The sequence below is a fragment of the Stegodyphus dumicola genome, chromosome 9 (genome assembly GCF_044657685.1).
Source record: "Stegodyphus dumicola isolate Sdum_Otavi_A_Nest chromosome 9, ASM4465768v1".
In the NCBI taxonomy this organism is placed as follows: domain Eukaryota; kingdom Metazoa; phylum Arthropoda; class Arachnida; order Araneae; family Eresidae; genus Stegodyphus; species Stegodyphus dumicola.
In genome coordinates, this window is record NC_140776.1 from 161315540 (window position 1) to 161330169 (window position 14630).

At 33.7% G+C, this 14630-nt stretch overlaps 1 protein-coding gene across 4 annotated transcripts in view; it reads right to left on the reverse strand.

Moving 5' to 3' along the window:
* The window catches only part of RyR (Ryanodine receptor), a 406107-nt gene that overhangs the window by 151237 nt on the left and 240240 nt on the right, over nt 1–14630 (reverse strand). For 2 of the 4 annotated variants that reach the window (XM_085824283.1, XM_085824281.1), the window contains exons 63-66: nt 11425–11674; nt 6824–6951; nt 4571–4681; nt 2273–2511 (exon numbers count right to left, since the gene is read on the reverse strand). In XM_085824283.1, coding sequence (XP_085680409.1) covers nt 2273–2511; nt 4571–4681; nt 6824–6951; nt 11425–11674 — 728 coding nt within the window. The remainder of the gene's footprint in view (nt 1–2272; nt 2512–4570; nt 4682–6823; nt 6952–11424; nt 11675–14630) is intronic. The other 2 variants (XM_085824285.1, XM_085824284.1) reach the window with 1 other exon arrangement.

Consider the following 14630-nt stretch of genomic DNA (forward strand, 5'->3'; position numbering starts at 1 on the left):
CTCATATTTTTGTTAAAAATAATTGGGAGTTCCTTGATTAGACTTCATAAGAAACATTGGGATTTACTGCTCATGTTGTTTTATTTTTTCCATGTATGGTAGCTTTAGTGTTACTTTACATGAAAAGAACTATGTTTCAGTGCAGTGCTAAAAGTAAAGGATAAAAAAATACATATTCATCATAATATTTTTTATTTCCAAAAAGGGTTTTTTTTTTTTTTTTTTTTGGTTTTATTAGATTACGGCAAAGCACTCGAGAGCTATCTGCCTTAAGGGAGGGATGCCTTCGTGGAGGACTTTCTATATTTCCAAAAAAGGAAAAATGCTAGTAAGACGCCTCGTAAACTTTGCATACTATGTGGAATGATCAATAGAATATTGGTTTGGCTTGTTCAACATTTCACTTTCTTGTTCAAAAATTACTATGTTTGATGATACAGTTCAAAAATACTTTGAGAATTTTAAGCAGAGTTCTCAAAGATGATGCTCACTTTGAACATCCTTCCTCTGTAAATGGAATTTGCTAAAGAAATTATGGTTGAAAATCCCCCTTATACACTTTAGGAACTAGCAGATAGATTAAAAATTCTGAAAGCACACTATATGACCATTTGAAGAAGCTTGAGAGACGAAAGAAGAAAGAAACTTAAGATCTGGAGATGATTAGGAGAAAAAGATCATGGACAAAAGATTTTCCATGAGTGACCTCCACAAATAGGCTCCACCTCAAAAATGTTATGTTTTGTGTATTTGTGTATGACGGAACAATACAGGACTACTTTATATGAGTTGCATCCGTTTAACCATGAGTTTAGAGAAATACTACTTGCAGATGGCAGTTCTGAAACCAGAAATCGATGCGATTGCCCATATCTCACCAAATCGTTAAGGTACTGTCCAATAATGTTCAGTTTCATGTTTCTATGAACATTCGACAGTTCATATTACATGACCTAGCTCCATGGGATTTTCGTTTGTTTGGGCCACTCCAGAATTCTGTCAATGGCCTCATTTCATCGGAGGTTTTCACATATTGTCTTGATAAATTTTTAGATATCAATCTGAAGATTTCTTTGAGAAGGGAATTTTTCAGCTGCCATTGAGATGATTAAATATTGTTAAACGGAATACTTATATTATTCAAAAACACGTTTAATTGCTTTGCTATTGCTACATAAACACTTACCCTTCAAAATAATCGCAGAAACTTCAGGACAACACAATAGTTCACAATTTTCAGTAGCAGTCAAGATGAATGATGTCAAAAACAAACCAAAAGACTACAGTTTTAAATTTTCCTTGGAATTAGTTTGTAGGGATTTATATTTAACTAATAATTTAAATTTTAGTTCAGACTTTCCTATAAGCCTTCATTCCCCTAATTGCCTGGTTTTTCCCCATGTGTAACGTATATACGAGCCAGTTTCCCTTAGAAAGTCCTCCACAAAGGCATCCCTCCCTTTAGGCAGATAGCCCTCGAGCCTTTGCCATAATCACATACACACACACACCCTAATTGCCAGTGCCAGAATAGTTAAATTTTGGTAGCGCTCGTGGAAGAAAGCAAATTCTACTAATTAGGGGTGTGTGTGTGTATGTGTGTATGTGCCATAATCACATACACACATACACACACACACCCCTAACTGCCAGTGCCAGAATAGTTAAATTTTGGTAGCGCTCGTGGAAGAAAGCAAATTCTACTTTGAAAATTTAAATATTCTACTTTGAAACTATTATTCTACTTTGAAAGTTTAAATATCGTGGTTTTAGAAGGGAAGTGAGAGAGTTGGGCTAGCACTTGTTAAACATTTCAAGTTTTGATTTTCAATTACCTGCTTTTTCAGTTACCGTCCAAGTAGAGGCGAAGCTTTTTAGCGTCATGTTGACGCAGTGTAAATTTTAAAGAGTTAATAAAGGGTTTGAATCCTTCTTTTGTGTAGTTTCCTTCTACTCCTGTATCCAGACAGAGGGTAAACCGCCCGGACACTACAAGTTTCTCGTAAATATTTCAAATATTAATCTAATTTTTAATGTTTAACACATAAAACTATCACAGTCATTTGTAATTTATGGACAAATCTACTTAAATTCGTCACAATAAAAAAGATTAAGAAGACTCCTATATTAAGCTACCAAACTTACAAGTTCATTGCTTGTATCTTAATCTCTGGGTCTACAGATTATATTTAATGTAGTTCATCAATGAATGTAAATCAATGAGCCTCTATATGTCTAGGTCATTAACTTTACATAGCGAAAAGAAACTTACAGATCAAATCGCATCCAAACTCATTGGCTCCTAGATGGTCATACAATGCTGTGAGCACTGGCAGTAAAACTAGCTGAATATAATTGAGAGAAGACGAAGTTTTCATCGTAGTTCCTCTAAGCTGACTGTATTTGCCCTGTGCTAAGTTCGTAACCAGCTGAGCAAGATCATCGGCTGCTTGATTGAAAAAGGTTAACATTGAAGTCTTCACGAAATCGGGACAGTTTTTGGCTATTGTTCTAGAAAGAAATTTAAAATCAAAATACACGTTATAAATCACAATATAGGTAATAATCAATATAGGTAATAATAATCACAATATAAATAATTATAAAGCAATATAGGTATTCTTCCATACAGAAGCTAATTTTATAAAACAAATAATAAAGCATAGCTGTTTTGAATGAATAAATGAGGAAATGATGATACAAAAAAGGACTCTCTACGCAATAGCTATTTTGTAAATTTCTGTGTTCTAAGGTTATGATTGTGGCCACGAATATATTCATAAACGAGGCATTTTTGTGCACAAAATAATTTAGCATGAAATCATGTGTTCCAGAATCACAACGACCTCCTTTTTTTAGTAGAAAACCAACAAAAATTCTCAGCGAGTGATGTCGTTTAGGAATTGGTAGCAATCTGTACAAAAGCTTAAATAAATGATAATCGTAAAAAAACATTTTGATACAAACAGAGGAATATGGGATGTCAATACAGCTTAATGATAATTAAAGAACTCCAGAAACGGGCTAAGAATGAATGAAAATTTATTACAAAGTTACAGAAAGCAAGTGTAAAAGTGACGTCATTTCTTTCTCCTTAATTAACATGAATATTAAAATGCTGTTCAATTTATGAAATCTTCGAATTTTGATTTTTATCAGGTTTACAAATCAATATATTACTAGTAGATAAATTCACATATTTGCTTCTATGTTAGAAAATACTACGACTTGGTTTAGTTTAAAGTTTTAAGGGAAAAAAATCTCTTATCATTCGTCAGGTCAGTACTAAAAACCAATAATTCCATGATTTAGAAAAGAACCACTACTCCAAGCCTCTTGTTTAAAATAAATAAATTAATATTTAATCTATCTGAAAAGAACTGATTTAGAAAGCTAACTGAAACTGATGGAGCTCCTAATGTGTCTCTACTATGTATAAGGAGGCGATGTGAGGAATCCAGAGAATTTCAGATCTTGGTCATATAACGTTATATCAACTAGATCTCTGAACTTACGACAAACCCATGTAACTATCGTTAGATTTTTATGGCTGAGAAGTCACATTATTTAACTACCGTAATTTCCGGAAGAAACGCCGCGGCGTTTACGTGTTTAAAACTTAAATTTTCAGCGGGTGCGGCGTTTCTACCCATGCGACGTTTAGGTGCACTAAAAATAAAATATTTCCTATGATGGTCATTGTACATAGTTTGGATGGCATAGTCATTGTGCATAGATTGGTGCTGTTCCCACACAAAAGACCACTCAGTTGCTTTTTGCGAACGTTATTTTGTTTACGTTCTTTCGCTTGAACGGATCTACATGCCTTATTCACCCTAAACGAGATTTCAGAATAATAACATTCTTCCCCCTTTCAAATCAACATTCTCATCAGTTTGAATAGTTTCTCTCCTCTGCCATTCGATGAATCTTCCAGGACCCATCCTCTTTCCACCCCTGCCTTTTCTGCAATTTTTTTCAAAGGCGGACACGAGTCCACCTGCCTCGCAATAACGAACTCTGACGTATTTCCCCTTCAGCATCAATGCATTTTTCTTGGCATTCTGCCAAATACAGATCCCATCAGTTAGGGTACAAGTACTTGTTGGATAGTTTTTAATTAGGGAGAGGAAAATGTCTCTAAACGGCACAGAAGCTATACATTTCTGACCTTTAATTTATTTTTGAGTTATGGTTTCATTTCATGCATTTTTCTTAGCTGGTATGTCATATATCAGGACTTAGGTTGAGTTTTTGCATCTATACGGCCCACGACGATGTCACGCGCAATTTAATCTATTGCGGCGTTTCTGTGTAATTTTAATTTTTTTCCCGCCATTTATCTCGAGTGTGGCGTTTACGCTGATGCGACCTTTCTTCCGGAAATTACGGTAATTTACATTTCTACTGCAGAATGAGTGAAAGCTTAATAGAGATAAAATTTTCTAAATAATAGCATGAGGTAACAGTTTTACATATAAATATAAAATTATTATTGATATGATTTTTTATTAATACATGACCGGAGAGTTGAGAAAAATAACAGCTGTATTAGGCTATGTATATTTACCTTGCGTCGGTTGCTCTAATTAAAACTTGTAAGCACTTCACTGATATTCGTGCATCACTTCCAAAGACACTCAGTTTTGATCTTAGTATTCCAGCCAGTTTGCAGAAGAGGCTGTAAAACAAATATTAAATTTTAATAAATATGTTTAAAAGATACATATTTACGTATAATTTAAAATGTTCTTTTAGTACATTGATGGAATAATTATATTTTATATTAATAAATACATTTAAATCATACATAATTAATATATTATGCATAATTAATATCTAAATCTGTATTCTTTCCTTAACAGAGCCCATGTCTCTATGGGACACCATGCATGCACTGCTGCGCGAATCGAAATTGTTTCAAATATTTCCTACTGCGCGACACCCTGAATCATACTGGCAGATTGGTTTGGCACACCACAGCTACAAGGTTGCCGAATTCTGAGGTACAATATGCTACATTCAATATTTATACTATTCATTAAATACATTTTACTTTAGACTAGAAGAGAAACACGCTAATGTGACAATCAAAATCGTAAAAAACAACCATGTATTTAGCGTAGGTATAATGAAACACTCAATCGATTTCGAGGGCAGCTAAAGGTCCCGCCTCATCAGGAGAAAGAAATACATAGAAAGAAGAAAATAGGAGAAGTAGTCACAGAAACACGTCGTCCTTATCAGCACTGCACGTGGTTATAACAAGATTTTTAATCAGAGTTGCACTGGCCGCCTACTTTTACTGAACCAGGCTATCTGATCGAGCATAAAGAAATATTAGCGAAGTTAAAATAGGGAGCGAGGGACAAATGCACTTTACGCTCAAAATCTGACCTTCAAATAATGGAAAGCAACCACTGAACGGATTTTTATACCCTCTGGTAGTACCAAACGCGAGGAGGTAACGCCATCTATCGGCAAAAATAACTGAATTAAGATAGATCTGCTGGCATTTTACATTGCTCGGTATACATTATATTGAGGCAGTAGTTCTCTGTATGTATACTCCATGACTCAATGATGATTATACATGATGCAGATTGCATTAAGAACAATATTACAAAGTACTCAATTAGGATTACTGTTGCACTAACTCGGAAATAAATTACAAGATAGTACATTCAAGTGTGTGCAGAAATCCTATACTATATAGTACATATGCTATTCACAATACGCCTTTTTCATTACAATTATTGTGTGCCTTCATTATGGTCAGTACTACAGCCATCGTTTATCAGTATATTTCTATTTTAATCAGCCATTGTGTATCAGTACAATCATGTGTTTCATTGTGGCAATCAGTACTACTCACAGTTCTCAATACTTCTTGCTCATTACAGTCAGTACTGCTGATATTACTATGTCATCAGTACTACAGTTATTGTGTTCCATTACGGACAGTCACCATCATATATAATATACAGATAGATTCAAAAATAGAGGAGTAGAGTGGACCGGTAGGCAATGTAGAGTGGATCGGTAGGCAATGTAGAGTGCCGAAATAAATAGATTTTGTTATACAAGTAGAATGCGTGTGCCCAAATGGCGCTCTGAGATATACAGAGACATACAAGCGGTCATTCATTGCTGAGGTCAATTCAGGGCTCTGTTGAGCGGTAGATGACAGGGTTCTGCTGGCGTAAATCTCCATTTCCCGTGCGATTTTCGAGCGGTATGCATCACTACAAGACCGCAGATCTCGCTGACATGCACATAAATTTCAAAATATTTTGTACCCTGTTATTCTTCAAAAATCAGAGTGGCTATATATACAGATAATAAAAACACTGAACTGTAAACAAATAAAAATGTTTATGTTTACTTTATTAAATAGCACTAATATGGGACATAAATGTTGTATCTAAACATTGCCTCAACACGAAAATTAAGAGGGGGAGCTACATTACGATACCATTTCCAACGTATTTCATTGTACTGTAAAAAACACATTTTTAGGATTTTGCATGAACCTCAAATGAAAAGGCTAAAATTGGTATTTTCCTTATCTATTTCATCGAGAAAATTTAAAAAGGAACATTTTTTTTCAAAACATTTTATCTAGGAAAACCTGAAATGGGACGTTTTCTAAAAAAATATTTTTATCTAGGAAAACCTGAATTGGGACGTTTTTTGGAAAATATTTTTATCTAGGAAAACCTGAAATGGGACTTTTTTAAAAAAATTAATCTAGGAAAACCTGAAATGGGACGTAACTTTCAAAACAATTTAGCTAATTACTCGAACATAAGTTCCGTATTACCTGGCCACCATTTCTTTTTCTTTGACTGTTGATATTCCGACATTTGTTGCAGTTGCTGTGCTGGTCGCAGCTGCTAAGAAAAATGTTCTTTGCGAAGAGAAGTATTTTTCCATCAGTGGCAAAACAACCTTAACATAAAAGTATTTTATAAACATACGTGCAGAAACATGTTAGAAATGTGCATACAAAAATACATAGAACTTTATATACAGTAGAATACACATATAAGAGAGAGAAATATATATATATATATATGCACTTCTTGATTCATTCTTAATTGCATTGCTTTTTCTTCTACAGTAGAAAGAAAAACATTCTTAAAATTCGGATATATTAACTAATATTTAAAGGTTACTTTTAGTCTTCGCTGTGATAAATCCCAGCATCCAACTTAATAGTTACAACTAGGAAAATTATCTGATATGAAGATTATGTATTAAAAGTCATCACAGAAGAAAATTTCTAACGTAGGTTCTTTGCATATATTGGAATATATTCCTCCAAAAGGCGTTTTAACGAATCTGCATAACGTTCTGCTTGCTGGTGAAATCAGGAATTATCTCGACGTAAACAAAAATTAAGTATGTACTTGACAAGATCATGTCACAATTTGTAATGATATTTCTCAAGTATAAAGGTAATGCAATTATGGGAGCAAATTTTACATAACCAAAGATCGCCATTGTAGAACATATTGTGATTGTGTTATTTAATTTCTGTCTATGTTTTTGCTAGTTTCTTTCTTTAAGATTGTAATTAAAACCTTGTTCAAATAAAAACAGCAAAAAAAGTAAGACGGAATCAGGGAGTTCGTAAGCTCTTCATTCAGTTCTACAATTGCCCACCAGCGGCCGAGCGGTAAAGTCGCTGAACACTGGTAGTTCGGTCCGAGGTTCGAATCCCGCGAACGGGCTGGCTGAATGGTTGTTTTCGTGGTTTTCCCCACGTGTAACGTGTATACGAGCCAGTTTTCCTTAGAAAGTCCTCCACGAAGGCATCCTTCCCCTTAGGCAGATAGCCCTCATGTGCTTTGCCTTAATTAAATACACCACCAGTTCTACAATTTTTTTTGGCATATGTAATTTTTTCTAATAAAATTATTTCCACTGTTTCAATCCTTAATCAAATGATTAAATGAGATAAAATGGAATCAATTGATTTCAGTATAATTCATGAAAAGTAATGAGATGTGAAATGTGTGAAAGTTGCTTTTCTACAGTCGAATTTATTGCTATATCGATTATGTTAAAATTTATTTTAAGAAAAGAATTTATTGAAAATAGTTGATTTGTCAAAGTGTAAAGTAATAAATATTCCGGTAAATTTTTTAATCATTTTTAAAACTGCAATTATGAGGATAATTTGATCTGCAATGACTTTTTTTTTCTTTTTATGAACAAATTTTCTTTCCTCTTCTATTGTATATTTCTTTATGTATACTGTCCGTTACCATTACTCCAATATATTGGAAATTTACAGTTGTTTTAGAGTTAGAAGACTGTGTCTAAAACTGATGTTTCGATTCGTTATTTGTGTACGAATACGGGAGCCAGCGAGTGTGTATATGGGTGCGCACGAACATTTTTCGTCACGCGATTTTTCACTTTCTTCCAGAAGACGCAGTGCAACAGATTAGTCTAAATTTAAGCCAAATTGTATTTCTTTCAGTTACAGATGTCAATGATATTTCTTACGTGAATTAAATGAAAATAAAATAACTAAAAGGAAATGTTTTAATTATTTGATGCAAAATGCGTTTAGAAAATGCGTTTTGACAAAAATGGCTTCAAAAGTAAAAACAAATATATATATATATTTCTGAAAATGAGCTTAACTCAGTCCACAACAACATAAGATAGAAATAAAGAATTAAACCTAAACGTTTTTTTCACCAGAAAATTTCATTTGAGTACTATTCGTTTTAAACGAAGAACAGTTCTATGGTGCTATGAATGCGATAACAACAAGAATATTGTTGTTTCAGGTTGTCTTTCTATTCTACAAAATCTATATGGACTGCTCATCAAATGATAGCGTAATACAGTTGCCCGCAAAAGTTGTCAGGGAAAAAATTCAAATAAATCACTCATTAATTTTAATAGAAATATACAGGGTAAGTCAAAATGAATACCCCAATTTCATAGGTGTAGTATGCAAAATATAATAAATGTAGTCTTTAAGAATATACATACATGTAGAGGACATATAAGCAAGTTTTGAATAGTTACACGTTACTACACATTTTATGATAAATAACACGTTACCATAGCTGTGAATTAGTCGTGTATCTACCACAGACAATGCACACCACCACCCGTATGTCATGCCATGAGATTTGTTTCCCTGTGGGGGTTCATAAATGATCGCATGCATGTGCCTCCAGGTCCAACGATCATGACTGATTTGAAAGCCTGTATCACAGTCGCTATCGCTAGTATCAATACAGATATACTGCACCAAAGTTTGGCAAGAATTAGATTTCAGACTTCATGTAAGCGGTATATCAAAAGTAGTGCATGTTGAAAATTTGAGAGGAGTACGTATAAAACTTGCTTATATTACCTCTGCATGCATGAACATTTTTAATGAATACATTTATAACATTTTGTGTAGTGCACCTATGAAATTGGGGCATGCATTTTGACTTACCCTATGTATTATATAATTTTAATATAAAAGTTATATGAGTGTATTAGAATGTAGATATGCACAGGGTGAATCAGAAACATTCCTACATGTTTTCAAAGGCAATGTGTGATGACGGGTTTACAACTAGGGTCAAAACTGTGTTACCGTTAAGCAAAACAAGCGCTTAATTAGAGCGTCAAGAAGATAGCATTAGAAAATCTAAGAAAGGGGGACAGCACAAAAATTCCTCCATTGCCGATATTGCCATGGAGTGTAATGGAGACATTACATCTAACGTCGCGTGTATCTAGGAGAAACATTTTCGAGAAAACGAGTTTCTTTATTTCCTACCGCTGCTTACAGCTAATTCAAAGGCCAGTACGCTTGATTACAAAAAAGATCGTGAGTTCGAATCTCACTCGTGACCTCATCAGAGTCCCCCCTGGGTAGTTTATTGTACTGGCTGAGATTTGTACTCGTATAGTATAAAGTACACAAAGCAATACTACAAAATACACCTGCGGGCGAGGGATTAGGCCTACAACCGCGCGTTATTTTGGGAGTCCACAGAAAAGTTGTCAAAAACCCGTCTGGCAGGTAAAGAATTTGACGATCAATTTATCTCCAGTTTCAGAGATTCCACATCCTTGATGGTATTAATGAGGAATTATTTTAATCCGCCTAAAATTTGGGGGAACCAGGGTGTGCGCTGTATTTTTTCTTTACGACCACCGTGAATTGTTGAACCCTCGTCACCTTCGCAATATGGAAAGAGATAACCAAAAAGATCATCCGTGTGGTACGGTCAAAAACGAAAGGTGGACGTTTTGAAACTGAACTGAAAATATGTTTTAGCACCTTAAACTACACAAGTTAAACTGTCATATAGTGATATGTGACAGTTTAAGGTGTGTAGCTAAATCAAGAACGAGAAAAAAAAGGAATAAGGAAAACAAACATGTTACTTATAAATGTATATGGTGGAAAACAAAATCATTTTAGCGTGCTTGCGTCCTCTAGAAGTCTCAATCGGACCCTAGATGACCTTAAGCGGACCTGGTGAAAATGAGATAAAGCCATTTGAGGTTAAACGAATGACTTAGAAATTAAATTTTCTAAACTTAAGAGCAATGCACAACAATTCTAACATCGCTATATTGCTTTAAACTGCTAGCCCTTTCGAATTCTTCCACTCTTTGGCGATATCGTTGCCGATTCTTTCATGAGATTTTCTTGTGTACATTTTCCTCGTAATAAGCAGTCTTTTTCGGCTTAATCAAGGTCCACATTTCTGTATTAAAACCAGCTTTCTCTAGCGTTAAGCCTCACGATCATTCATAATTACAAAACAGATGATTCTCTGAATAAAATGGTAAAAACAACCCAAGTTGCAGTTGCAACTTGGGTTGTAAGTTAATAGCAAACGCCTGCATTACAACTACAACTTACTGCTGTACGTTAAGCTCCAATTTTGTTCTTATTTCAAATGAAAGAAAAATTATACGACTTTCTCTCTTTCCTTCTACAGTAACACACCAGTTTTATTTCAAACATATAGCCATATTTCTAATTCACCCTTATATACATAGTGATATATATATAAGTATATACATAGTGATATATATATATAAGTATATACATAGTGATGTATAGTTTTGCTTAGGAATGTTATAGCTGTTTATTTTTAACCTCAGCTACTGAAAATATCACCCGCATACTATATCCAACTAAATTATTCCTTTGATTTGAAATAAAAGCGATTTTGCTATAAACCGAATTGCAAACAATGAGTTTTCCCCGTCCTGAATAGCCAAGTCATGTTTTTCTGAGCATTTTATATATAGTAAACAATATCGGTTTTCCTCCCTTAATTTACATACGTAATCGAATTTCAGAGAGAAAATAAATATTTTAGAATTCGTTTCCTATAGTTCACTTTCCTGAAAATATTTGAAGCACGAAATGAAGAATACCTTGCTGAAAAACTTGACATCCCTTGTAGATGTTTTAAAGCTCATCCTTCTGCTGTAGTTTCCACTCGGTTTCAGAAGCTTCATACTGATTGCAGTAATATCCATGTACTGAATTAGCTTCTCGAGAAGAGAAGAAGCGAACCGCTTTTCTTCGGTCACTGGAGTGGAGGGAGATCCTTCTTCTCCTGCAATTTTTCTTCCGAGTCTAGTGGAGTGGGCACTATCAGCAACATCAGAAAAGAAGCCTGGCCTGTGATTGGTTACGGGATTGGCATGCGACATCGCGTTATTAGAAGGGACGACGCAAAGCAAGCCGAATTGGTTATGTTTTAGAAAGGTGCAAATGGGGAAAAATTCCGTGAGCATTTGAGAATTCAAAGCATTGAGAAAATTGTGTAAGCAGAAGGCATTATTCGAAAACAGGGGGTGGTGGGAAGTGATGATGAGAAGAAAAAGAAAATTGCACACGATAAGCACACACAAACCACAAAGGAAGAGGGAGGGAGGAAAGGAAAAAAAAAAAAAGAAATCCAGTTGTTACAGTAAGTTCAAGGAAGAGTAAATTATAAAACATCTCCAGTTATAAGTAAACAATTACACAAGCCCAAAAACTTGCACAAATTTAAAAGGCATTATTGCACACCTATATGTTTTAAATACCGCTTTCCAAAATCATTAAAAGTGTACCCCACATTTTCATATTTAAAATGTTATGATTTGTAATTGAATTGAACACTATTCAATAAAACGAAAAGCGGTTATTTCGATATTAAAACGTTAATATGCTTACTGATGTTTAGACTGCTTACTGCATGTTAAATATTTATAAGTCGTACTCAGCAGATTTACAAAACATACCACTACCACTTTTAGTATTACTTAAAAGTATTTAAAAATATTTTTAAACCATTATTAGAATCCATGCCCCATCCTAAAGTTTGGGTAACTGTTATTTATGTCAGCGTTTCCCAATTTATGGTCCTCGAACCCTATCCTTGCAGACCTCCTATATCTCCAAAAAAGACAAAAACATTTAAATCAAAATAACTGCGTACAGCTGAAAATCTCAAGTGTGTGGAGATTACACTTGGCAATCGTATATCACGTTTGCGCCCAGGACTGAATATTTTAGGAATTTTATAAGCGGTTTTACCTTACCTCCAGACTTCGCACTTTAGTCTTAGTAAACGTAGAAGGATTTAAAGCACTATGATTCTGATTCTTCTTACCAACATATATCCAAACGTAGAACAGTTGAGCAAGAATCGACGGCTCATTTATCTCACTAATGTAAGTACTAACACTTATGTAATTTTTAGTTAATAAGACAAATAGATTATGCAAACTCTGATAGTTTTGAATTATTAAAAACAAGCATAAATTTTCTTCTAATAACTTAATTACTTAATATAAAATTAAATTAATTGTATTTTAATAATATAAGTATAGTGGCAGTGACATGTGCTGATAACTATTGCTTTGGAAGCGGACAAGAGTAAAATAGTTCCAGACCATTAAAGTGCCCCCAATTCAAAAGAGTTAAATGCTGATTTAAGAATATGTGCATTAAGTTCACATTTAACAACGCATTGCAATTTAAATTTTAAGATTTCTTCCATCAAAAAATGATTTTAATTTCATTATAACTGCTGCGCATGTTAGTTTTTACAGAACAAGCATTCTTTCAAAATAGTTAGTAGTGAGGTTATAAAAAAAGGGTGGTTATTGTGAATGGATTTCAAAACATTCCCATGCTTCAAAAAACATGCAGACAAAAAATCGTAGTACTCATATTTCTCTTTTAAAATTCAGAAAACTAGTAAACTAGATCTAATAAATATCATACACGTATTATTTTTCTCATGAGCTAAATTCATTTACTATAAAATGTTACAGTTTCAACAGCTCAATGAAATTCAACTTATGCATCTATAAAAAAATTATCCATAAATGCAATAATTTTTTTCGTTAATTGCTTATCAAGAATAGTTTCAATAAAATGCTTCAAATATTAATAAACAATTCTAAAATCAATGCAACGGAATATTTAAATTCTAACTTTGTAAAGATAAGTACAGTTAAAAGAGATTTTAATATTGCGATTTTGATTCGCGAGGAAGCTTTCTTTCATTACGCAATCATTCATTTGTTTTAAAAATAGTAAACTATTAAGAAAATATTTGGATATTATTTATATGTAAGTATAGCTAATAAAAACGACAGCTAAATTCTTCTATTTTTGCCACAATTGGTCTTTCAGTCAGTAAATTGCCCGTATGTCAATACTAACGAAAAGTAAAATTGATTTTAGCAAAAAAAACTAGGAAGTTTCAAAGTTCAATTTCAATCTTAACATAAATATTTTGTCAAAATGATAAGCTGATCTATGCATGTGAGAAAAAGACGAAATTAAACGCATCTTTTAGTGCCCATATATTTACATACTATACTTCCTTTGATATAGTCAATTTAGTTTGCCGAAACATGACGGAGTTTTTTTGTTCTGGCTTTTGAAAATTGGTCTAATCTAAGATAAATAAATATTTAGTTATAGTTCATATAACAATAAATATTAAAAATCGCATAGTTAAGGGCTCTACTCTTATATGCGTCCTAATTTCACCAAATGTGGCGATATGTGTTCTGCGCTGGTTTTTGGCACGATTGCGAGTTGTATGGCAAACCTGTGGACGTTGAAAAATCTTTTCCTGGAGTGGTATAATCGCTCGTTGGTTCGTGTCGTGCGTGTTTTGAAATGGCCTATGTTGCAATGATAGACGTGGTGGGAAGATTTCAGTCGCGTATTTTAGATTGTGTGGAAAGTAAATTTAGTATTAAAAGGTACGATGTTGGAATTGTTAACGAGTCTTTTGCTCACGGGTAAGTTTATGAGGATTGGTGTGTATTTTTGGAATTTCTGGGGACTTTTAAAACAGAGTCCGAAATGCGGAGCTGCTATGAGAACACGGACGAAGAAGGGCGTTTCTGATAGTTCTTGTGTGGATTTGGAGTGGTACTTTTGTTCGGAGACATTATGTGACTGGCGAAATTTTATTCAGGAATGTATTGTGGTAAGTGCATTTTATTTTACTGTTTTTATTTTTTAGAAGCTGAATTGTTTTTTTACTATGAATTTTTGTTGTTATTGTTGTTTTTTGAATTGTTTGTAATTTAGTTTAGTTTATTTGGTTGATTTGTGCGCAATG